The sequence below is a fragment of the Aptenodytes patagonicus genome, chromosome 7, assembly GCF_965638725.1.
Source record: "Aptenodytes patagonicus chromosome 7, bAptPat1.pri.cur, whole genome shotgun sequence".
In the NCBI taxonomy this organism is placed as follows: domain Eukaryota; kingdom Metazoa; phylum Chordata; class Aves; order Sphenisciformes; family Spheniscidae; genus Aptenodytes; species Aptenodytes patagonicus.
This window is the reverse complement of record NC_134955.1, coordinates 49,756,896-49,781,579: the sequence shown is the minus strand read 5'-3', so window position 1 is coordinate 49,781,579 and position 24,684 is coordinate 49,756,896. Positions and strand designations below refer to the sequence as shown.

The 24,684-nt window shown below is 38.7% G+C and overlaps 1 protein-coding gene across 6 annotated transcripts in view; it reads left to right on the top strand.

The window, feature by feature from the left end:
• The first annotated feature begins 257 nt into the window (after window positions 1–257).
• The window catches only part of CEP128 (centrosomal protein 128), a 165,485-nt gene continuing 141,058 nt past the window's right edge, over window positions 258–24,684 (top strand). For 4 of the 6 annotated variants that reach the window (XR_012995940.1, XM_076345222.1, XM_076345220.1 and 1 more), the window contains exons 1-7: window positions 258–310; window positions 5,368–5,528; window positions 8,201–8,287; window positions 11,869–11,995; window positions 12,948–13,069; window positions 15,469–15,560; window positions 16,302–16,374. Coding sequence is in view for 5 of the 6 variants with exons in the window: in XM_076345222.1 (XP_076201337.1) it covers window positions 5,382–5,528; window positions 8,201–8,287; window positions 11,869–11,995; window positions 12,948–13,069; window positions 15,469–15,560; window positions 16,302–16,374 (648 nt within the window). In the remaining variant the exon portion in view is untranslated. Of the gene's footprint in view, window positions 311–700; window positions 743–5,367; window positions 5,529–8,200; window positions 8,288–11,868; window positions 11,996–12,947; window positions 13,070–15,468; window positions 15,561–16,301; window positions 16,375–24,684 lie in introns of those variants that run through there. The other 2 variants (XM_076345221.1, XM_076345225.1) reach the window with 2 other exon arrangements.

Sequence of the window (24,684 nt, the reverse complement as noted above, 5' to 3'; positions counted from 1 at the left end):
ATGATCGACTTCCCGCCGCCTCCCCCAACACGCCGCGGCGGCGGCCTCTGAAGGACCAACGGCTTCCCCGCAGGGCGGGGCCTGGCCTGCTGTTACCGCTCCTGCGGGCGCGCGCGACTCGGCTCGGCCGGCGTCGCCGCAAAGTCTCTTGGGAGTTGAAGTCCTCCACGATTTCTTTCCCATGGCGGGCTAGTGGCTCGTGGACTACCTGTCCCACAGTACCTTGCGGGGGGGGGGGGGGCCTGGCGCCCGGAAGGCGGCTGTGGCAGCTGGTGGCAGGGCGGCTAGTTCAAGTTGCCATAGCGGCGAGGTGAGGGGCTGTGTGCGGCTGCTGGGCGCGCCCGGGGAAGAGGTCGGCTTCGCCTCGGGGAGGTGGGGCGTCCTCCCGTAGCTGCTGCGCGGTGAGGGCTGGGGGCGCGGGAAGGGCAGAGCCGGGGGCTGCGGCCAGAGCGGCGTGCGGGAAGGGGCTGCGCTGCCGCTCGGGGCTGGCTGGGTGCGGAGCGCCGCGGGAGGGCGGGCGCTGAAGTGAGGGGCGGCGCGGCAGCCGGGAACTGCGGCGGGAGGCGCAAGGTGCGGCGGCCGCGTGGTTACTCGGGAGCTGCCGAGGCAGCCCGCGGGCCTGGCGGAGGCCCGGCCGTCGGCGTGCCCGGCGCCGCTCTGGGGTTGTCCCGCTGCCCCCGGGGCTTTCACGGTCCTGTGCGGGGCAAAAGATCCAGGAGGCCCGGAAGCCCTCAGAGATGAGGTCAGGTGTTCGATACGTACACGGCGAGAGGAGGATTTGCAGAGGGCCTTAGTTACGCTTGCTTGTTGTGAACAGTAGGAGGGAACCGTTTTCTGTGTCGTGCTGATGAAAAGTGATGGGAACACAGTGTCACAAGTTGACAATGAAATGTAGTACTGGTGCCTGAAAGCATGATGGTGAAATGTCACCATGTTGGATCACCTTCCCGGCTTTTTGAAAACTTCTCCTGGCTCAATTAGAAGCACTGAAGGAAAGGGCCTTTCAGGTGTCACGTTGTCCCTTTCTGGAATGGCTGTCGATTTTTTTTGTCATGCTCAGTCTTAACTGTAAGGTTTCAAACATGCCTTTAGCACTAAGTTACCTAGTGATAGATTAGTCTGCATGGAGCTAAACAAATAAAAACACTTGAGAAGTAATCAGATTGTGTACACTGAGTTAATCTTTTTCTTATTTGAGCTGAAGAACTTGCTGTTGGGACTGTCAGCTGTACTTCATGTTTGCTTTACCCTGCAGATTTCTTAACAAGAGAGTCCTCAGTGAAACTGCAACACCCTGTTTTCTACAGGGAAGGAAAATGCTGAGTATTGATGTTTTTCCTCAGTGCAAGAAAGGTTATAATCTGTTTGGGTAGACTAAAAACCAGTAAAAGACAAATGATTCTCACTGTCAAGTAGGTTGTATGATCATGTGCTGAAATCAGTCTAGGCTTTTGGAAAAAGTGATAATAGGCTTTTTTTGGTTTAAATTAATAGGCAAATGTGCATACAGAATATTTGTACAAATTTCTACTTTATGATTTTTTTTTTTTTAATCTAAAATGAAACTTCTGTAATTCCTTCAAAAATGAGGATGTTGCTTTATATGAAACAAAACTTCAACTTAAAAGTACTTACGGTTCCTCTTAGGTTGCTCATGAGAACAAAGAGAAATGCTACTTAACCATAAATAGAAAGCTTTCTTCAGACAAAATGTCCTCCTGTGTCTAGCGTTTTCTTGTTTACCTTGTTTACTAGCCTTTCTTCAGTGCTTTGGCCAGTAAGTATCTTAATGAGCCTATTTTTGGACAGCGGAAAACAAACCCATTAATCTTTTCTGCTGTAAATCTTCATTTCCGTTTTGTTTTCTCCAGTGTCATAGCTTTCCAGTAGTTGGGGCTCTTATGGTTGAGACTCTTCTCAGAATGATGTTTTCAGCAGATAAGTCAACTGCTGTTTTTAATTAATTTCTATCAGTGCCCGTCTCTTTTCTGACATTACAAGTTGCAATACTTGTCTAACTAGAGGTACGTGTAGGGCCATGTTCAGAGGCCCACTCAAAAGAATTTGAGAAATTTTTAAGAATTTAGTTCCCATCAGCTGAGATACAATAACTAACCTTTGGAATTCTGCTGGCTTATGCCATTTCATCTGGAAATGAGTTAAAACACTTTCTATCATTTGACTGTTCTTACATGTCTCGTTGTTCTTAATTTCTCTGTCTACTCAGATATCCTTAAAAGCCCTCTTTCACTAATGTGAAACTGATGATGTTGTAAGTGATGTTATTTTTGGGCTTGCAGCTTCTAGAAAGAAATGTGACATGGTGGAATTAAGAGTTAAGCCTAATTTTTCACTTGGAGCTGCTTGACTCGCAGACAAGCTATATGAATTGCATAATGTAAGGTTAGTTTTCTACCTCTCATGGGATACTTCTGTGCAGTATTCTACATACAGAGTAAATCCAACATATGTTTTTCTGCCTAGTTTGGGAGGAAAAGAGAATTTGCTTCCTGTGAAACTGTGAATGGAGTTCTGAAGAATATAAGTTGCCAAAACACATTTACTATGACTTTGTCGTTGAGATAATATATGACAGATACAGACCATCAACCATTTGCTATGATCATTAAAATTAAATGTGTTGCAACTGTAAGAATGATGACAGGCAAAATATACTGGTACATAGGTCCATGAGTAGATGAAGACTAGATTCCTGTGGATTAATGTCTCCGGGTTGAGTTTCTGATCCCTAATAAGGCTGATCTTCTGCTTAATTCTTAGTATGGCCATTAATAGGGTCTACCCTTTACTTGGTGTCTTAAAGATATTTTCACAAAATGCTTTGAAACTGAAAACCTTTGTTAAGCTTAGAGGAAATTGATCACTGAATCAGTTGCTTGCTGGGTTTTGAGTGATTGTGCTGCTTGTCATGCTCGGTAAGATCAGAAGGAGATGTTTTAGCCCAGGGAACCGACACTGCTGTTATAGAAGGAGTTCAAAATTACTCTAGGACAGGTGATGCCAAACTTGTTTGAGAACTATCATTTCATGCTTATTGGTGATACCTGTGGTCTGTGTGCTGGAATATGGATCTTGCTGATGTCTGTATGAGGTTCTAGTAAAGATCGAGGGGAAAATACAGCTTGATAGAGTAATGTGCAGGACAGAGTAAGTTGTTTGGGGTTTTTTTGTACTGAATTATGGTAAAAATGAATATTATTCCATGTTGTTATTTCTACCGGTGTTTTACTACTTTTATTTTTCTCTTTCTTTGAAAATATCCCATATTTCCTGTTTCCCAGTGCTCAGTGTTTATGCTTTCTCAGTCTCATTTAGACTTCATTTCAGCTGACTAGAGTGAGAGGCACTGGAATAGTGAATTCTGATACTGGCAGTAAAAATGTGCTTTAGTGAGATAAGGGGAGGGAAGATGAGATAAATCTATCACTTCAGAAAATGTAAGGAATATTGGTGTACTTGAGCACAGACTGAGTACGTTGATTTACTCTTCTTTCATGTTTGAAAGGTTTCTATCCAAGTCTGGGGGACAGAAATTTATAACCTTTTAAAAATTAAATATAAGGCTCTGGAAAAACATCACGTCGCCTCTATAGAAAATACAATATATGAGTTGAATCTCATCCATGGTTTCTTTGGGAAACTTCAGCTCTAATGGCTAGAAGAATGACACCTTTACTGTGGCTTTTTTGTGTTGACTACAGGGCCAAAGGGAGTTCAAGCGTTTGCCAATCTATTGCCTCTTCCCCAAAGTAGGCTCAGACTATCTCTCCCAACAGATGCTGTTAACACAGGTCTTATGATGGTGATTCTGTGGCCTTTAGGCAAACTGCTGCAGCGTGTAATAGTTTTAAGAAAAAATTTCTATCTAACCTACCTTTTGAGGGTTTTAATTTTAATCAGTTACTATGTGACTTCACTATACTGGTCATAGCTGTCTGTAGCTTTTAATAATTTCTTTTCCCATGTCTGATGATTGTTATCCTATTTTCCCTCCTCTACCTTGCCATTCTTAAGACTCAGCAATCCCCATTCTTTTCTTACAAGATGTATTTCTTCTGCCTCAAGTAATTTTTGAATTATAGTCAAGTGAATTGCCCCAGCATCAACATAGTAATCTGGGTTATGTCGAATTAACATTGGATAAAAGAAATAATATTTCACAATTTACGAAATTACCCTTATTTTTACATCTTGTATGGTGTTAGCTTTTTCTTTCTAGAACATGACATTGTTGATGCATATTCAACTTGAAATACTAAAGCTCTTGAATAACCTTTTTTTTTCTCTTTTTCCTACCAACTTCTGTTCTCCTTGCTGTATTTGTCCAGTTGGACGGTGTCAGCTGCAAACTTAATAAGCATTTTATATTACATTATCGGGTCATTTAATGAAAATATATAGTGGATTCACTCTGGATTCTCACTTGATACTTCTCTCCAATTTGACACTTAATTTCTGTTAACTGCTGTATTAGTTCTGATACTTATCCAGTTTCGCTTCCATTTTAGGAAAGTTAATTTAGTTCATGTTTCTTTAGCTTACTTTTGTGAATGTCATGTGTGTCCGAGGCTTAAAAAAAAAAAAGACCTCTACTGCTTCTTCCCTGTTTAACAAATTTAGTTACTCATTACCAGATCGATTGACTTGATATCAACAGATACACTGCATTTTTTTATTTTTTTGAGAACAGATCTTTTGCTGGAAACTTAAAATAGTCTTTTAATTTTTTACACATATTTAAATTAAGTTGATTAGTCTATAACTTCTTGGCCACAGTTTTCTCTCCTTTCCCTTCTTTTAAGACACTGCATTTGCCTTCTTCCATAATATCTCCAGTTCTCCTTGAGTCTTTAAGATACTGGTTCTTAGACTTGCTTCAGACAGTTAGTTACTTGGGGTTATTTGTCTTGGTTGGCCCTGGCCAATCTGAATATAGCTTTGCAAGTAGCGTGAGGCAAAGGGGAATGGCTCTGCAGACCAGAACAATTGATAAAGCCCTGATGTCTCCACTATATGTTTTGCAGGGAGAATTTGCTTTGGGCTATGGTCTTATCCTGGGTACTGGGTGCTTAGAAGTAGTGAGAGTGCATCTTTTGATTTAGTTCTCTCCTAATGGGCTCTGCCTCTTGCATCTTGGCACTGCTTCATGGTGTGAACAAACGTAATAACTTGGGGAGCAGTTGGAAGATCTGCTTCAAAAGTACATCCTGCTGACCTGAACCAGAAAGGCTAATGTAAATGTAGTCTGAGTCTATGAAGTTGCTTTGGGAATATTGTGCAAGCCAGAGACTGTTCAGTTACCGTCAGGATTTAACATTCATTACTTTTTCTGGTCTTCCTGCCTAGGTTTCAAGATACTAATGGCAGATTCATCCAGTGATTCAGACAACTTTCTTAGGGGTCGAATAGGAAGGCGGCCACCTTTGAGAGCATCCCACAACAGAGCTCGGAACTATGGTGCTGAAGAAGTTACAGAGAAGATCCATACTTTAGCAAGCACTTTACAGGTTGTTTACAAAATACAGTTTTAAAGTATTTATAGAGTCTGCATTTCTGTAACATAGGGTCAAATTTTCATTTCTGAAGTTGTGGAAAACACTGTGCTGATGGGAAACGTTACCTTCTGTGCAAACCAAAAAGTTTTTGGGAAATTAATCATATTGCCTTTGAGCTGAAAGTATGTGGCTTGTTACACTTTTATACAGCCGTTATTTCAGACAGTAACAGGATGTTGTTAGAAACAATGACGTGTTTGGTAATACTGTTTATAAAGTTAGCAAACTGAATAATGCCAAATAAACTTTGTCAGATTCTCACGAGAGGCATTACATTTTGTAGCAGAAAGTTTCAGCCCCATCTTTGTTGTCTTGTACTGTGTAAAATTTCCCAGTTGCTAATAGAGTAAATATGTAGGCAGTCAATTCCCTCATGATAGAGTTTACAATTTAAATATTTTCTAGAGGTGGAACAGCACAGTGAGAAGAAGTATTTTTAAACTTGGAGGAGATCCATACCCGCCCAGGAAAAAGCAGTCATCTAATTCCTGCTTCTTCAGTGGAGGCAGTGGAGGAGATCTCTGAATCTGTTTTACAAGTCGGGGGAGACATTTAGCTATCTTGACACCATTTATTGCTTGAGAAGTCATTCCCATTCTTCTCGACTGACAGTTCTGAATACCTAGAGTGGGTGGGCTTATGTATTATCACTTGTGTTGAAGTATTGTTTGGCCGGCAATATTTTTTTTTTTTTTCTTTTTAAAATGTGAGAAGAGAAAAATCCATATAGAATGCTGAATTTAAGCTTCAAAACTTCTTAGCTGGAAAATAATCATCAAGCTAGAAAAGAGATGAGTTAATAAGAATGTAATCTGACTATTTTTTAAAAGGGACTCTTTGGTATTGTCCTGTTTCTGTCTAACCTCTTTCTAGCTGCTCCTCTGAAATTCTGATTTTAAACTAATTGCTTTCTGTGGACTGCTTTTCAGCAGATCTGCCATCTGATCCAGCTCTTCATCTGGTCAGAGAATGCTCATGCAGAGACCTTACCTAATGTGTTGATCTTCAAAAATTTCTTATTTCTCAGTTAACTTAATTCTGTTTTACAGGCAGGTAATGTTAAGATCTTTGGATTAAAAAGGTTTTTCCACAGAGTAGCTGAAACTTATAAAACTTTTTGTTTGAAGCTGAAGCCTTACTGTTGTACTGTAAATGATAGTGTGGTTGGTTGTGTGTGTGTTTCTTCCCTTTCCTTTAGCCGTGCTGTATATCTTCAGATTCTGGTTACTTGAATAGGATTTTGAATGCTTAGACCATTTAAAAAGCACTTGTGTTATCAATTTACTTTTATAAACCAAGAATAATCATAGAATCATAGAATAGTTTGGGTTGGAAGTGACCTTTAAAGGTCATCTAGTCCAACCCCCCTGCCGTGGGCAGGGACAGCTTCAACTAGATCAGGTTGCTCAGAGCCCCATCCAACCTGACCTTGAATGTTTCCAGGGATGGGGCATCCACCACCTCTCTGGGCAACCTGTTCCAGTGTTTCACCACCTTCAGTGCAAAAAATTTCTTCCTTATATCTAGTCTAAACCTAGCCCCCTTTAGTTTACAGCCATTCCCCCTTGTCCTATCGCAACAGGCTCTACTAAAAAGTTTGCCGCCATCTTTTTTATAAGCCCTCTTTTAAGTACTGATAGGCTGCAAGAGGGTCTCCCCGAAGCCTTCTCTTCTCCAGGCTGAACAACCCCAACTCTCTCAGCCTTTCCTCTTAGGAGAGGTGTTCCATCCCCCTGATGATTTTCGTGGCCCTCCTGGACCTGCTCCAACAGGTCTGTGTCTTTCTTATGCTGAGGGCTCCAGAGCTGGACGCAGTACTCCAGGTGGGGTCTCACCAGAGCAGAGTAGAGGGGCAGAATCCCCTCCCTCGACCTGCTGGCCACGCTTCTTTGGATGCAGCCCAGGATACGATTGGCCTTCTGGGCTGTGAGCGCACATTGCTGGCTCATGCCCAACTTTTCATCCTCCAGTACCCCCAAGTCCTTCTGGGCAGGGCTGCTCTCAATCCCTTCATCCCCCGGCCTGTGTTGATACTGGGGGTTGCCCCGACCCAGGTGCAGGACCTTGCACTTGGCCTTGTTAAACCTCATGAGGTTCACGCAGGCCCACTTCTTGAGCTTGTCCAGGTCCCTCTGGATGGCATCCCGTCCCTCTGGCGTGTTGACCGCACCACTCAGCTTGGTGTCGTCTGCAAACTTGCAGGGTGCCCTCGGTAGCACTATGTCATTGATGAAGATATTAAACAGTACCGGTCCCAATATGGACCCCTGCGGGACGCCACTTGTCACCAGTCTCCATCTGAACATTGAGCCGTTGACCACTCCCCTCTGGATGCGACCATCTAACCAATTCCTCACCTAGTGGACAGTCCACCCATCAAATCCATAGCTCTCCAGTTTAGAGAGAAGGATGTTGTGGGGGACTGTGTCAAAGGCCTTACAGAGGTCCAGATAGACGACATCTGTAGCCCTTCCCGTGTCCACTGATGTAGTCACTCCATCATAGCAGGCCACTAGGTTAGTCAGGCAATAATAAAGTTGTTAATAAATAAAGACAACAGTAATGTTTGATTAGAGGAGGTTTCTGTTTTGACTTTTCTTCCTCAAACTTTTTTTTTTTTTTAGGATACCAACAGAAATCTAAGATATGTTGACCATTTGCTAGGACAATACAGAGAATACAACAAGGAACAAACCGAAGCAATAGCAACTGTGAGCAACTTTCAGTTCATCTTAACTTCTTAAAACTTTTCTGCTAATAGCATTCATAGCTGAAAACTTGCTAGTAACGGACAGAATATATCAAGAGTTAAGTAGATGTAAACAGAAACTTCTCATATTTATTTGAGCAATGTAAATCAAACTAGTAATATGTTATATAATGAAACTCTGCAGGTTTTGTAGCTTCATTACTTTTCTGGTTTATAAGCACCAAATAGATTGTTATGTTATGATACTTGATTATGCCAAGTACAAGGTGCATAGCTGAAATAGAGTAGTAGGGTACTTGTTTCTTTTGCATGAATAAGTGATAAGATAAAAGCTGAATTACAGCAGGGAATGAGATTGTGATCATACTGATGTAGGATTTTTTCCTGTTGTTCTACAACAGCTTCTGAATCTGTTGACCAGCTTTCTCTAAATTGCAGAAGGGGTGAAATTCTCGTAAATATCAAGCTTCTACAAGTTTGAAAACAGGTGTCCGGACAGAGGAGGTAAAACAAATCAGTGCTGGTAGGGCAAGAGAGGTTTATATCTTGGTTACAAACAAACTGCAGCAGGTGCTGCCTTGAAACAGATACATAGGAGATGTAGGAATATTTTGCATGTGAGGGTAGAGAGAAAGAGAAAAAGCAAATATGTAGAAAAGAAGGCTTGTTTTCTTCAGACAGCTTGCTTTCTAAGTCAGTATGCACAAGCTCTGCATGGAAGTCATTGGTGATACTGTATGCCTCGACAATTTTTTTCTTCTCTTTGAATGCTGTTTGTGTCTTTATAAGCTCTACTTAGGTATTGAATTTGTGGAATTTCTGGTGGGCATTGGAACCATCTAAGGTTGTCTGTCTTTAACAAATGCTGATACCAAATGTAGTTCAACATTGTTATTCTGGAAAGATTTTCTATTAGGAAACACCAAGGTGAGCGAGACACCACTCAAATTTAGTTTTGACTTAATGTCCATTCTTCTAAGTCGTGCTAGGTGGCTTTTGATTATGGCTCAAGTGGAGGAGAAATCTAGAGACTCTAACCATCTCCTGCCTGAGCTTTAAATAATAGAGTAAAATCAGTTGTCTCAGTAAAGATAACATGTTTCACTGAGTTCCTGTTCCCTTTCTGAAGCAGAAGTTTCCACTTGCATAGGAAAGATATTGTATGTATTTGGTATGTGGGAAGAAGCAGCTGGAATCAGGAAGTAGTGAATCTGTTTTCCTTCTACAATAAATATTTAAGAAAAACTTGAATGAATTTCTCATTTGGATGGTGATGTGTTGGTTTTTTTTTTTTCCCAATGATAGTTGGTCAAGCGGTTCTACCATATTAGACAAGATTGTTTAGCTAAGAATATTTTGCTCCAAATGGGATATGTGTTTAGGTTCTGTCAGTTATGCTGAATATTGTAATGTCCAACTCCCGAGTTCTTTGTGATCTTTTCCTTAAAAAAGACTTTCTTCAGACCATTGTATAACATATTTGCATTTATGAATTGGTGACTGTTGTGCTGCTAAGGAGCTCTTTTCCATTCTAATTTATAAATTAGTCTCACTACCCCACTTTGAGGTGCCCAGTGTCTGACTGAATCAATCAATGCAAAACTTGCTACGTAACTTACAGGGTCAGGAAGGTTTGCTGCTCAGAACTTTATTTCATTGTTGCTATTGTTGATTCTCTAGTGGGTGGCAACATTGTACTCTCCGTATGTGCTCTGTTCCAGAGCAATGTTATTCTCCTGCTGAATTCACTGTTCTGTGATTTCGTTATGTCCCTGGAGGACAAGAATAGTAGACAAAAGGTTCTGTTCCGCTCTTTGGGATGGGGAGGAGAGAATGTTTTGGGGTGGGTTTTTTTGCTCATGTGAGGCTTTGAAGAAGTTTAAAAGTAATTAGCCTTTGAGAGATATCTGTTCGGGTTTTTTTTTAATTTTGTTTTTTCTGATGGCACTGATGTTTGTTTCTTCAAATAAATTAAAAAAACCAAACAAACAAAAACAAAACAAAAAGAAATGGGAAAGGACCAAAACGTTAGGCACTGTTTTGATGGGATTTAAACAGCTTGTAGATGAGATGTTGAGGAATGGAATTCAGATTGGTGAACATTAAGGATATTCTATTCAAATTTGTGTTTTTTAATTTCTCTGTTCTACTGTCACTAGCCTCTCTGCATTCTTTTAATAATTCAGTTGTTTTTTAAGAGAACACAAATACCTTAAAATATGATGATGTTGATAATGTAAATTATAACTCCAAATTTTTAAACAATTTTTTGGCCATTGTTCTGTTCTAAAGAAACAGACTGAAGAGTAAGGTTGTTAATTCTGGACAATGTCATGGTTCTTTGTTTAAAAAAAAATAAAAATAGTTAAAAAATCCAGCTGTCTGGTTTCATGTAGAAAGGATGAAAGTGAGTGCTGTAAAGCTAAAGCATGCAAACTGAGCACCTGTAGCTTAATTCAGAGTTTTTATTGCCTTATTAAATATGCAAGATAAGTCTTTGACACAGTCAAGTTAGATTTGAAAATTGAGTTATTGCTGTTCTTTCTTTGATCCTCTGGCATTTTCATGATTTTTAAGTTTTAGCTTTTTGAATACAAAGTGATCTTTTGTTACATACATGCATTGTTATATCTTTTTCCCTCAAGTAGCCTCTGTCTTTTTGAGAAAGCATTAGAAAATCCATAAGGTTTTTGGCTTGAGAGTTTCTTAGTGATAATGAAGTTGCTTTAATAATACCATATAATGAAAACATAATACTTTAAAAAGAACCTAAACAAGCATTGAAAGATTCAGAAAAGATATAAAGTAGTGTTTTATGCTTTGGGAAAAAAGTGCCGCCCAGAGAGAGATCCAACGCAGTGTGTATAATTCTGCAAGAATAAAGCAGCAATTTAACCATTGTGTACAAGCCTCTGTTAGGGAGAGGAAAGGTGAACCTTTAGAAATTGATGTTTTGTGGATTGTCACATAAAGGTGTGACAAAAGCAAGTGGCTAAAGCAAGTGGCTAAGAACCAAAGTTAGCAAATGCAATCTTGGAAAATAAGGCACAAGTCTGAAAAATGAGGAACGAACTTAGTTCTGAACTCTTAAGTTGAGAATGGCTGCCTTTTTCTGGAAGTGTAACTACTGAAAGTAGGGCTTGATGTAAAGCCGCTTAGTGAAACTTGATAGCCACATGTCAAATTGATTCCAGGGAGGGCTGGTAGAAAAACTCCAATAAAAAAATATTTCTTTGAAGTTGTTTTCTGGGTTTTGCAGGGCTATTATTGAGCATTGCTGGTAAATAGGTCTTATTTTGGTTGTAGGAGACATACTTTTCTTTTGAGTTTTCCTGGTGTGTTAAACCACTGTTATAAGAGACTTGATATTCGAAGATGACAATGTTGGAAACATGTTTTGCTATAGTTATGGGAATATGACATACAAGATATTGAAGAAAAGCTGTTATTAATTCCTAGCTATACTTGGCTTAAAAATAGTTTTGGTTCTCTTAATGACTTTTTTGAAAAATAGTATTTTTACATGCATGTTTTCTTAATCAGTCTGTGTTCATATTTCAGTAAATTGTAATTTCTCTGCAGTTAAAAGAAACACTGGAACAGTCTATAGGTCAATTAAGGAGCCAACGATTAACCCGAAACTCTGGAATGAGAAGTGCTTCTCTCTCAAGCTTATACCCCAGTGATCTGGATGGAGAAGGAGTGTCAGGTAAAATACTTAAGGTGCTTGAGTATACTTAAATTATGTCATATAGCTGTTGTATGGAAAGAGGAAATTAAGAAGAAAAATGTGTAAAGATAGTGGCGTGAAAAGTCATCATTCAAAGAAATTCAGTTTAGAAATTTGGGAGACCTGCATTAAGTTATGCAGTTGTTCATTTGGTAAATTCTTGTAGCTTTCTGTTACATAGTCTTTTCTGCTGATATCCTGAGAGATCTAAATGAAACTGATTCTTTCAGTAGCGAAAATTCCTTGTCCACTGCATGAGTTGTAGATACATACAAATTAAAGCTAAATCCAAAAGATATTGCAGCTTCTGAAGCTTGCTTCACAGCAAAAAGGAAAGTTAAATTTTAAATGCATAAGATTATGGATGTGTGGATGAAACTATGTAAGGCTCAGTGGAAAAGAAAAAACTGAACCAATGTATAACCTATGGAACAGTAGTTTTTTCTTGTATATCTTTCTGAAAATTCATTACATTTTAGGAAGAGGCTTATTTGGGAGGAGTATTCCTCCCAGGAGTAGCATTTAATGTATTTTAGCAGAAAGCTCTAAAACTTTCATTTTTTTCTAATGTAAAAGCTGTGAAGTACTATAGTTTGAAGCTATAATAGATCCAGGTGGAGGAAAAGCTGTTGCTTGAGCAAATAAAATTTGAGGATAAAACTACTTATTCCTTGGAGGAACAAAGGAAACCTTTTTCTTAGCCATCACATACATGTATTCCAGAAATATTTAAACTGAAGAAGAATCCTGGGAAGAGCTAAACAAAAGTGTGCCTGTGCATTTTATGTAACTTTGGTAGTTGTTTTGTCTGTAATGTGGCCTATAAGGATATTGGCAAGATGAAACACACATTTTTCATGAAGCAAAATAAAAAATTTCCCGTACGAAGTTTTGTCTTCCTACTTATTTTTTTATCTCTTATCTCATAAAGGGAACCGCCACTTCCTGCCTACTTCTACTCTCAGGGATTATGGAGACTCACAGGGCAATAAACATCGAAGGTCTAGATCTGCAAGTGTTCGATTTGTCAATGAGGCAGATAATTTGGACCAGGTACAGAGCACTAATGGGAGTTGCTTCCCCAAACAGGCAATATGTGGTCACCAGGCTCTTTGCTTTTACATCAGATGAGGTTATTCTGATGATGCAGCTAAGAATGTTATGAAGCGTGCTTTCAATGTTATGTGACATTCTTCATTAAGCAGTTACCTCTTGTATCTCAGTGTCATAAAGTTTCATGCAAATCTATCATTATAGATAAAAAGATGCAGATGGTAGCAATATCAAAAGGAATGTATGAAAATAATCTCTACTTTTTAGGCCACATATGAGAATGTTAATCACATATTCAGAGGTTGTTTTTCTTTCACCTACATTCTGAAGTCCATTGTGGCTATAAAGGGGATTGTTCTGCTTTAGTTAATGGCACAGGATCTTGGTGCTTTTGCTGTTTACTTCAGTGTAGCCTGGATTGATTTTTGAGCCAGCTAGTTCTCCATCTTAATTCTAGGTCTGACCTATGAGTAGGATAATTTGACCCTGTACTTCAGGCAGATGATGCGAGGAGGAGAGGATGTGTATGGCACTGGTAATTTTCATACCCCTCAACTTGTGTCTACTTGCAGACTCTTCAGAAAAAAAAATTAATTACTTTAATGGATAAGATTATAGGCTTTCTATATCCTACAGATAGAGAGGAGATTTCGGTACCTGTTTTTGCTCTTTCGGACAGAGTGGCTCGACGTGCTTGAGTGAATCCCTCTGTGTGGACTAGTTTGTCCAGGAGAAATGTATTATGACTAACACTAAAGAAGCTGATTGTGAGGTGTTCATGTTGACTTTATTAAATCAGTCTCAACTTCCAAATAATTAACTTTAAACCTAACCACAATACGTTCTCTCAGTTGACTTTTTGGGAAGTCCGAGTGCTACAGAAATTCCTAGACTTCTATTTAACCCTGTTTCATTGTCCTTTCAGTCTACTTCTCCCCCCATTCTTTCCTCCCCCAAGGTTAGTGTGGAACATAATCCTTGGAAGGAAATAATGTTATACGGAAATCTTTCCTCCTAAGCTTCCAAAAAGCTTAGAAATATTTTAGACTACTTCTAAATAGTCTATAAATATCTTAGAAATTTTATTCAAGGGATTTCCTGCAATACATACAAAATTCCTAGTTTATATTAAGTAACTACGTAAGCAAATAGCTTTTTTTCCTGTTTTGATGATAACTGCTGGTTTATTCCTTATTCTTGCTTTTCAGTGAGTGAACGTGGCTTTATTCAATCATTAACTATTTTGTAAGAAGAGTATAGTGCTTTGAGGAATGATGAACTAGAAGTAGTCATTGATCATGACCATGGGTAGAAACTGGGACAGAGCTAAAGCAGTATTGCTTAACTAAAGCTGTGGCTTTTTCTTCTTTCTGTAACCACATTCCCTTTATTCCCATTCTTACTGCTTCTAGCTAAGGTAATTTTCCAGCTGAATGGGCTTTTAGCGCATTTGAGTCTCTCTCCTTCTTAGGCTGATACATTCTGAAAATATGCTGTGGTTTTAGGTCAGGTTGAAATTTCTGGTTAGTCACACAGGGGAGATGGTAGTGCCTGTGTCTGAATGTTGAGGGCAGTCAGCTGGGCTGTGGAAGATCCAGGTTTAAGTCTTGGTCATAGAACAAGGGAGTATTATAAATCAGGGTTTTTCGTAATGATGGTCCTGGCCACTGAGCTGTTGACAGCAGTAGGATGGATTAACTGTCCCTTCTTATCTCATGAAGGATGGATGATCTATTACTCTTGCCTCCTTAAAAACTTTGACTATAAATTGCGGGCCTGCTGAATGGGGGACATGGGAGGTTTTATGGAGGAAAATAGATGTGGGCTTTCCCCCCAACCCAAGCACTGAAAAAAGCATTCTAGTAGAGTATGTAAAGTCTTGGGCATGGTAAAATACCTTTCCTCAGTGCTTTGGCAGTTCCTGAATGCATCATAGCATTCTGCTTGGTCACTTCCAATTTCACGTGACATCTTTTTATAGTAAGATATGTAGCTGGGCAGAACTTTGTTTCACTTATACTAGCATTTATTAGCAGGAAATGTCTCTCCTGACTTCACCTGTTCAGATTTTTCAACTTGCTTTGTATTAGGTTAAAAAGATGGTGCAGTGTCAGGTAACCGAAATGACCAAGCTCTGAACCATAGAAAAAAAACATAGTTGGGAAACTTTGGTTTAGCAAATAATGTACTGAAAACTAAAATTCAATGAGCAAGTGTTGTGAAGGTTGATTGAATTAGAAGCATGCAAGCCTCATGCAGGCTCATCTGCAACTCATGGAATTTTGTAGGTTATTTTTATCTGCTTTATTTTAAAAAGTCTATGTATATATGTATTTTTGGAATATCACAGAAAAAAAGGTTCCTAAGTTGTGGCTTAATTTGTGTACTTTAATTTACAGCTGCATTCTTTCCACCAGTCTCTTCGAGATCTCAGTAGTGAACAAGTTCGCCTAGGAGATGACATCAGTCGTGAGCTTTCAAGAAGAAATCGGTATAAACAGAATATAACTCCATGTGAAGAATAGTGTGGAAAATAATTGTTATGCTTTTAAATAATTCTTAAACTCCTTTGGTTTTTTTATATTTAAAAAAAAAAAAATCTGGGGAGAGTGAGAAATTGCACAACTTGTAGATGAAAGCAGTATTATGAACTGCTTGTTCCATGTCATCTTGTGCAGTATTTATAAATGTAAACAACACCCATCAATTCTGATTTGTATAGTATATCTGGCTTCCCCCCCTTTTTTTATATATGGGCAGAATGACAAGGACTTGGGAATTTCTTTTATTACAACTTTGCTCCTTATTTGTTCTTGGTACTGGAGTCTCTTGAAGGCAAGCTCTCATGCAGGCCATAATGTTTTTTTTTAAAGTACATACTGTCTCAACATATGGTGCTTTGTCTAGCAGCAATAACAGGAATTAGTCTGCTAATTCCTAGTAGGAACTAGTACCATTGAAAAGGACTGTGTAGACGTGTTCATAATTTTGTACTTGTTGACCTGATACCTAGCCTTTCAAACTAGATGCTCCGTTATCTTCACTTGAGGAATGGAAATGCTTTTTATCATGAATTTTCCACTTGAGGTCTCTAATTATGCTAGGAATTTAGAGGCTGTAGAACAAATTGAAGTAGCATAAAAATCCAGGAGATTGTTGCTGCTTAATTATCACAGTTGATATTTAGTTTTTGCACTGTAGAGTATTGTCTAACCTATATTTTTCTATGAAGAACTGATGCTGAATTAAGAAAGACGCTAGAAGAATTGTCTGAAAAGCTCACGGAGTCCCAAAGACAAGAAACGGTGAGTGTGACTAACATGAAAAGATGATTTGTATTTAGTATTCTAAGGAGTATGTAGGCTTCTAGTTTACTGTGTGTGTTGGTATTCAGTACCACCATATCTGAACACGATCTTATCTACGCTACTATAGGTTGTTATAACGTTGCCCTTTCATAATGAAATCAGCAAGACAAGTTTTATATTTCAGGTACTTGTAAAACATTCACTTTTACTTTAAACAAGTGCGTATGTGGTGAATTTTTCTGTTTCAAAATTCATGATCTTGGAGAAAGCTCCTTTTTAACTTTGAACATTGGTTTGAATGCTGTCATACTTGTTGAAGATAACATGGGAAAGCTTGTATCTTTCAAAAGTTATGATGGTGAATAATATTGTTTCCTTTTCTTCCCTCCCTCCCTGTCCTTTTCAATCCTTATCATCTGTGCAGCATAACGGGAGGAGTCTCTTGGGCTGCACTCTTCTCTGAAGGCTTTGTGGCAAATGTAACAAAGAAGGCAGGACAGCCATGATAGTCTCTTCTTTTTTGCCTCCCGTATCTGCTGGAAGCAGACTAACTGCAGTCTATATCACTTAAATATGAAAGAGATCTGCTATTGAGATGGAAGTCAAACAGCATATTGCTGCAGGAACAAGAGAAGTTGAGAATCTCCCCAGTAGTTAGGAGGTAAAAATCCTGTAGGTAGTTCTCGACTCATAAGACTTGAGTGTGTGCTTTGTGTAAGTATTAATGTGGTATCGGTAGCAATGCTGACTTTTCAGAGCAAGTGTTGTGTGTCCTTATTTTCCCATGGGTGATTCATCTTGCCCTAAAATTGCATGAGTTGGTACTAAATGCTCTGTCAAGAGCATTTGTTTGTCACTGATAACAATATTGTTGGCACCAGCAGACTTAATTGTACTTGTGTAAGTTCCTGGCTCTAGATGAAGTTGGACAGGGATTCAAGAGACTATAATCTATCAGTACCAGTTATATGCTTGATGTGATAGAATCCATCAGTGGAGGAAGACTTGCCTTGTCAGCCTTCGTAAAAAAATATAACAAGCTGTCTTTGTTAGAATGTTAGCTCTGCTTTCTCCTAAAGCCTGGTAGGATAAGTTTATCTGATAAAGAATTCTTGATACTTGCAAAACTCTTGGTTTTTCTTGTTGCGGCCTACTTCTCAGTATACTTATTTTTTTTCTTCTCTTTCATGTCGCAGGAAATTAGCAAACTCAGTAAGTTTTAACCAAGATAGTTCTCGAGAAAATAGCTGCTGCAGCTGGCTACACTACAACTGTTCAATGCCTTTGAATGAGAGAAACAAACCTTCCTCCTCAGTCCTCTGGAATGCTGGCAACCACTGTCTTTTCATTAATGAAAAAAATAACTAGCTCTTTGTGACCTCCTATAGTAGGATTTCAAGATTTGAAATTGAATGTTACAACTTTTGACCTAAGAGAAGCAAAAAATGAGATGTGAAGTGTAACAAGGAAGCCTTCTGTAGTTTGGTGGTGGTAAGGGGAATACCAGAAGAATAAGTCTCTTAGTTGGTAAAGAACATTATCATCCAATAAAGCTATGAAAGTTGAAGTGTTTAATGACATTCTTTTGGTGAAGACATAAACGCTGCAGTAAGCTGCAGTGAAATGGTTTTCATGTGTAGGACCAGTAAGACTTCAGCTGGAATATTCTACTCATTGCTGCTTATTATCTTTAGCAAGAACATTGGCCAAATGGAGAGAAGACCAGAAAGAGGAGAGGAAAAAAAGAAAAGGGAAAAATAAAAAAGGCCACTCAAAGACTTCCTTGAAAGGAACAATTGCTAGGGTTCAACTTGCAGAAGAAATATGTAGTTAGGAAAGATCTAGCCATGTATGATGAATGGTCAAAAAGTGGATGTTTAGTGAATGATATTAGAATAGAAAGGCATCAAATGATAATTCTGCACAATACTAGTCTAATCACTTGTGGCTTGGGAGCTTCTGGTCTGGAACTGATCTCTGTACTTTCTGTACTTATTAATCCCTCTGTGGATTTCTTTTCTGGAACTTGTCCAGTCTTTGTTATAACTTGCATATTTTTATCATCCTGTCCTATAGCAAGGAGTTCTCCAAATAGATTACATATTGTGAGAGGAGCTGCTACTTTTGTGGTGGTCTGGTTTTTTCGGTTGTTTTGTGTGTTTGGTATGTTTTTGTTGGTGTGTTTGGTTTGGTTTTTTGTTGTTGGCTTTTTTTTGTTGTTGTGGTAGGGTTGTTTCTTTTTTAGTCTAACTGCTTTTTCATCCCTAATTTTCCCTGGAGGAGGTGGTTCAGTTTCTTCAGAGGCTTTTCGGAGGATTCCCTTTCTCTTCAGGCTGAAGAATTCCGACATGCTTAATCACTCATTGTATCCAGGCATTTCCACACCACCGAAAAAGCCTAGTGGCAGCAACATTCTGCACTGCTTATTTACCTGTGCTCTCTGATACTAGGTGTGGATCCTTTGCCCTTGTTCAAAGCCTAATGGTCTACTGTTACACTGATGAGGCTGGCAGAATGGGTGAAATGAGGTAAATGCAAGAAAGGGGAATTTAGTATGGACGTTAAGAATAAAAATGACTCTAATGATGAGCATAGCAAAGCATGAGATTAAAGTGCGTGTAGAAACTGTGGTCTATTATTGTAGATTTTTGAGATCCTTTAGTACCTGTCTGTGTTTAGGAATTATTCTAATGAGATTATTTAATTTGGAATTGATTTCTCATTGGTGAAAGTGAGTTGGGTAGGAGGAAATACTTTTTTTTTCCTCACAAGTTCCTTATGCAAAGTTGTGCAGGCACTTTTGTCCTTAGTGCCTTTATCACTTTGCTTTGGAGTATTTGTTTATCACCTCCAACATTGCCATCCTTGTATTTGTATTCTACTGTATGATTCTTGGTGATAAATTGTCAACCTGAAATCTTGATAATTTGACAGGATGACTTCATGGTAGAAACATTCTTTTCAGTTCAGTGTCCTTAAGTCTTCATTTCTGTAGGGACGTATATCTAAATTCTTACACCTGTACTGTTCAGTATATTCAGTGCTGTTTGAAAATTGCTTGTATATAGATGTGTGGTGATAAAGGTCTAGTCACTACAGTTGTTCTGAGTCACTAGTTCAGAATTTTTTTTATTAGAGGTTATGATTCTTAGAGCCTTTTTGATGCTGAATCTGAATACTTTTTTAAGAGCCACACAACATAATCAATGCACATTAATTTTACCTCTGAAGGGAGCCTTTTCCACCCCAGTATAAAAACCAGAAGACATCTGAGGTGGTGACACAGGCATAGTTGGATGTCTGTTTCAAATCAAGCACTCTCCATGGCCTTGTACTTGAGAATCTATGTGCGGTTTTGGTATAAAGACTGCAGGTTCTACAACTCTCTCTCTGTCAAAATCTCTTATCTTACCTAGACATTTTGTGAGATTCCTTTTTTCTTGAAAAGACTTTGGATGTTTGCTGGAAGAATGTCCATACAGACCTATAAACAGTTGAAAGAATGTTTACTTACTTTCTGGTTATATAAGATAGCCCTCTTGGATATTTTGTTGCAATCTCCTGGTATAGGAGCACATCCCAAATAGCACAAGAAGCTGATCTTTATGCATAAAAAGCAACTGTACCGAAGCACAGATTTGTTCGAATTAATGCTTAATTGAGATGGTGCCATTAGAAGGTTAGTGTAGGCTGTGTCTGTGGACAAAGACAGCAATGTCAAGTGAAGTGAGTTCCCACACGGACTTAATGTAGTTGTGATATCTCAGAGAGCTGGGATTACTGTCAGATAAGGAACTGTCCTTCAGAAGATCTGATATAGGGATTTTTGGCACTGCACAGGTGACTTGTAAAATGTGTATCACACTATCATTTGCCATGAGGGAAAAGTTTAACAATATTTAAAGTGACATCTGTGAAAAGTTTGCAATTTTTGTGACTTTAATACTTCTGTTTCAAGTCTGCATTGATGATAAAACAGGTCAGAACAAGAAAGGCAACAAAAGTCTGTTGAAATAGATTTCAGTCAGCAGGACTTGTGCACTAGAAATAACAGTGGAAAACTGAAAAACAGGAGAGAAATTCAAGAAGTAGGATGCTGCTTTTTGTAGATTAAACATCCAGCATCTTCCAAAAGATTATATTCAGCTGCATGACTTAAATGTCACCCTGGTTTTAAGCAGGACATTCTATTCTTTGTGTTTAATTGGTGGTGGGGGAACTTTTTGATAGCCTAATCCATTTTAATAGATTTTGCTGCTACCTGAAAGCCTTATGCAGAGACACAGCTCTTAGTGTCATGATTATCATTCAGGTAGTCTGTGTTGCTAAAACTGCATCCTTGAAATCACATTCTAATATGTTGTGAATACCATAATTTAGTGCTAGCATTTCATGTCGTTATGTAGAACCTCCATATTCTTTGTACTGTTCTTCAGTGAATCACTTGTCGACACTAAGGCTTTTGATAAGATTCAGAAGACAAGATACGTAGTCTTATGGTAGAAATGTTGTCCTGAGTCAGGGTCACTTGGAATAAAGGAAAAGAAGTGAGTTTTAGAGTTTCTTCTGCATGTACTGATTAATGAGTTAACACTTAACTGCTTCTAATTTTTCTTTTTTTTTTTATCCCTATTGTTGTATGTCACAGGCTCTGTGACAAACCGAGGAAGGTCAGAGAGGCAACAAAAAGAGGGAACATAATTCTTGTGGGAGATAATGTCTACACTAGTGTAGACTGGGTAAATGTTATGTTGGGGGAACTATGTTTTTAGGTGGTGCATTAACTGCTTTGCGGAGCAAATAAGCAGAAACGTTCCAGAAGAAGAAGAAAAAAAGTTATTTGTTATGAACAAGAGTCCTGTGCATGGCTTTTAATCTGTGAAATATTCACCTGGTAACAGTGACCAAAACGAACTTACACTTGGCATCCCTTGGAGCAAAAAAGTTAAACCTCTTAGAATAATGTTTGGTTTCTGAAAGAGAGTTGCAGAAAAATAAAGAAACTTCTTAGATAAATGTTGGGGAGTGATGAGGGTAGAATATTTCCAGACAGTGTGGAAATGATCCGAGTACACTACAGTAGTGACTTCAAATAAATGCATTAAAAGACATGAAGGAGATCAAAAGATAGCCGATGTAACCACACAAGATAAAAAGGAGTCCTTCCAAAAGTTATAGCCAAATGATAGAAGTAGAAAGGTTAGATAAACTTCAGCAGTTAAATATAAAAATACAGTAAAGCAGGTTTAAAAAAAAGTGACAAAAAGGTTGCGGAGTTATAGGCACTGATAAACCCTGTTTAATGCCATAGTATTGCTAGGTAAAAAGTTGATCAAACTAGAAAGAGTGTTCAGGGGAGATAGAATGTATTAGGTTTTTTGCATCCATCTTGACCAGAGAAACTGTTGACAAGTTCCAACATAGAAATACATCAGAACATTGGCCTCAGATTTGGAGGGACCTGTGTTGGGACTTCTGCTATTCCATAGCATAAATGACAAATACTTTGGAAAGTGTGGTGATAAGCGACCCAGTTTGTGACAATGTGATGACGCTAAATTTTCCAAAATGGAGAAGGTAAGTTTACTGCATTCCAGGAAGTCTTATTGCTAAACACTGCTAGGACATGAATGTGACACAGCAGCTTTTCCAGAGAATGCAGAGGAAGCCACAAGTAATGGTGCTTGGTTCTTTTTCACTGTTGCAAGGTGCAACATAATAAAGCCTAGTTTGCTATGGACTTGTGTGCTCTCTGCCTTCTTTTCCCAGTCTCCTCTCTTACCACTTGAATGCTTTTGGGTTTGTGTCGCCCTACGAAAACTGATGTGGTATCCTGGTTATCTAAATCCTTGTACAAGACCTTTAATATTCTTCCCATACTATGCTTCCTCACCATGGTACACCTCCAAAGTCCCATGACACTTTCTGTGCATCATTCCGACTTCACTGCTAGCTTTATTTTCTTATACTTCCAACCTAATATTGTTTTAGAATGCTAAATAGGCTAATACTTAATTTCAGACTAAATGCATGTGCTTTGCTGACAGCCAAAACAAAGGAATAAAGACTGACTTCTCCCTGTTTCCCTAAAGGGCGTAATTATGAGGTCACCTCTGTCTAGGATTTTCTTTTCTTGAAATCCCTCACAAAGCCTAAATATATTTGACAGCTCTGTACTACTGAACGTTTGAATCTATTGGCCAATTTCATCTGAGTTTTGGGGAGACTAGGGAATGAGGAGCACAAATGGAAGACCATAATCTCCTAAGTATTGTTCTTTATAAAGTAGGCTACAAGTAGTGTTTATGAGGCTGCCTTTGTTTAATCCTCTTTTTCAGGATTAATACTAATTTAATGTTTCATAGTAAGCATTTTATCTACCAGAAAATACTTTTCCTTCTGAAGAAATGTTAACCAATGTGGTACCTATTCCTTTATCCTAAAACAACTTTCTTTAATTAATAGTCAACCATTCTGTATGCCAAGCTCTATGTTACCAAAAAAAAAATCAACAAAAATTTGATGGAAAAAGTGATTGCTTTAAGGAATCAATTTGCTCATAGTCTAAGGTTGGTTCTTTGTTTACTATGTCTTTTGTTATTTCATACATATTTGGAATAGTTTGTGAGGTTGAAAATTTTTTGTTTATGAAGTGACTGATTACATGCAGAAAAAACTTCAGTCTTTGGAGGAAATGAGAGTTGGGCAAATATTCAAACATGTTCTAAGCAAAACCTTTTAAAAAAAGGAAAAGTTTATGTCCTGGTTTCGGCTGGGATAGAGTTAATTTTCTTCCTAGTAGCTGGTACAGTGCTGTGTTTTGGATTTAGGGTGAGAACAAAGTTGATAACGCACCGATGTTTTAGTTGTTGTTAAGTAGTGCTCACACTAGTCAAGGACTTTTCAGCTTCCCATGCTCTACTGACTGAGAAGGCTGGAGGTGCACAAGAAGCCGGGAGGGGGCACAGCCAGGACAGCTGACCCCAACTGGCCAAAGGGACATTCCATACCATGTGACGTCATGCTCAGTACATAAACTGGGGGGAGTTGGCCAGGGGGCAGCGACCACTGCTCGGGGACTGGCTGGGCATCGGTCGGCGGGTGGTGAGCAGTTGCATCATGCATCACTTGCTTTGTATATTCTATTACTATTTTACTTTATATTATTTCAGTTATTAAACTGTTCTTATCTCAACCCACGAGTTTTTCTCACTTTTACTCTTCCAATTCTCTCCTCCATCCCACCGGGGGGGGGTGGGGAGAGTGAGTGAGGGGCTGTGTGGTGCTCAGTTGCCGGCTGAGGTTAAACCACAACAGTTGACAGCAAAGTGTAGGAAGTATAGCAATATATTTATTTGGCTGAATTAGAAACTCTGCATTTACTTCAGACACAGAAAGAAAGAACACAGGAAGTGGAAACTAAATTAGATTAATAAGAACAGTCATAAAAAATAGCACAAATATGTGAGAGTGGAACGGGGGTAGATAATAGGATGCACCAACAAAGAGGCATCAAAAGCGATGATGATTCACTTGTAAATACATCACCGTATCTCAGGGAGACCAAAGCAATTGGTCTGTTCCTTGCAGAAGAGGGGAAACTACTGACACAGCATGCCAAGAAAGTTGATCCCTGTTTTAACACCTTTTTAACATTGATATTTACCAACAAGTTAAGCTGCAAGTTAGTGATCAGCAATGGGAGTGTAAGACCTCAGCTTAAAATACTGTGTGGGGGGAAGGAAGGCATGTAGAATATTTTGAAATAACTTGGTGCAGATTAGCGAAGAAACTTAAATAACCATCTGAAGTGATCTTAAAACCACTAACGGCTGTTTTGGAGTATTCATGGGCAACAGTGGGGGTGAGTTAGAAAAAATGATCTTGGAATACTGAAAAAGGGCAAATCTTGAAAAAGGAGAAAATAGACTGATTATTTTTCTAGAACATTTGATCTGTAAACATCCAAGAGCAAACAAGCAAGAAACTGAAGTAGCAGATTTGTCAAGAAAAATTACATTCTTATATCATAGAAGGAATTTACAAGGATGAAGCAGTAGTTTACTATATCTTAATGCAATTTTTGGAGGTTTTTTAGACACAATTTCATATACTGTTCTAATAAGCTTTTCAGTAAAATATGGTAAAATTGAATATAGTCTCAAATAAACACACAACTATTCAGATACCTGTGTAGCTAGTAAACTGTTTGCTGTTAAAATTAGAGGAGTTAGTGAAGTGAATTTTACATGTTGGTATTCTTGATCAAGTTCTCTCTGAAGTTTTTGTTAATAGTCTAGACAATGC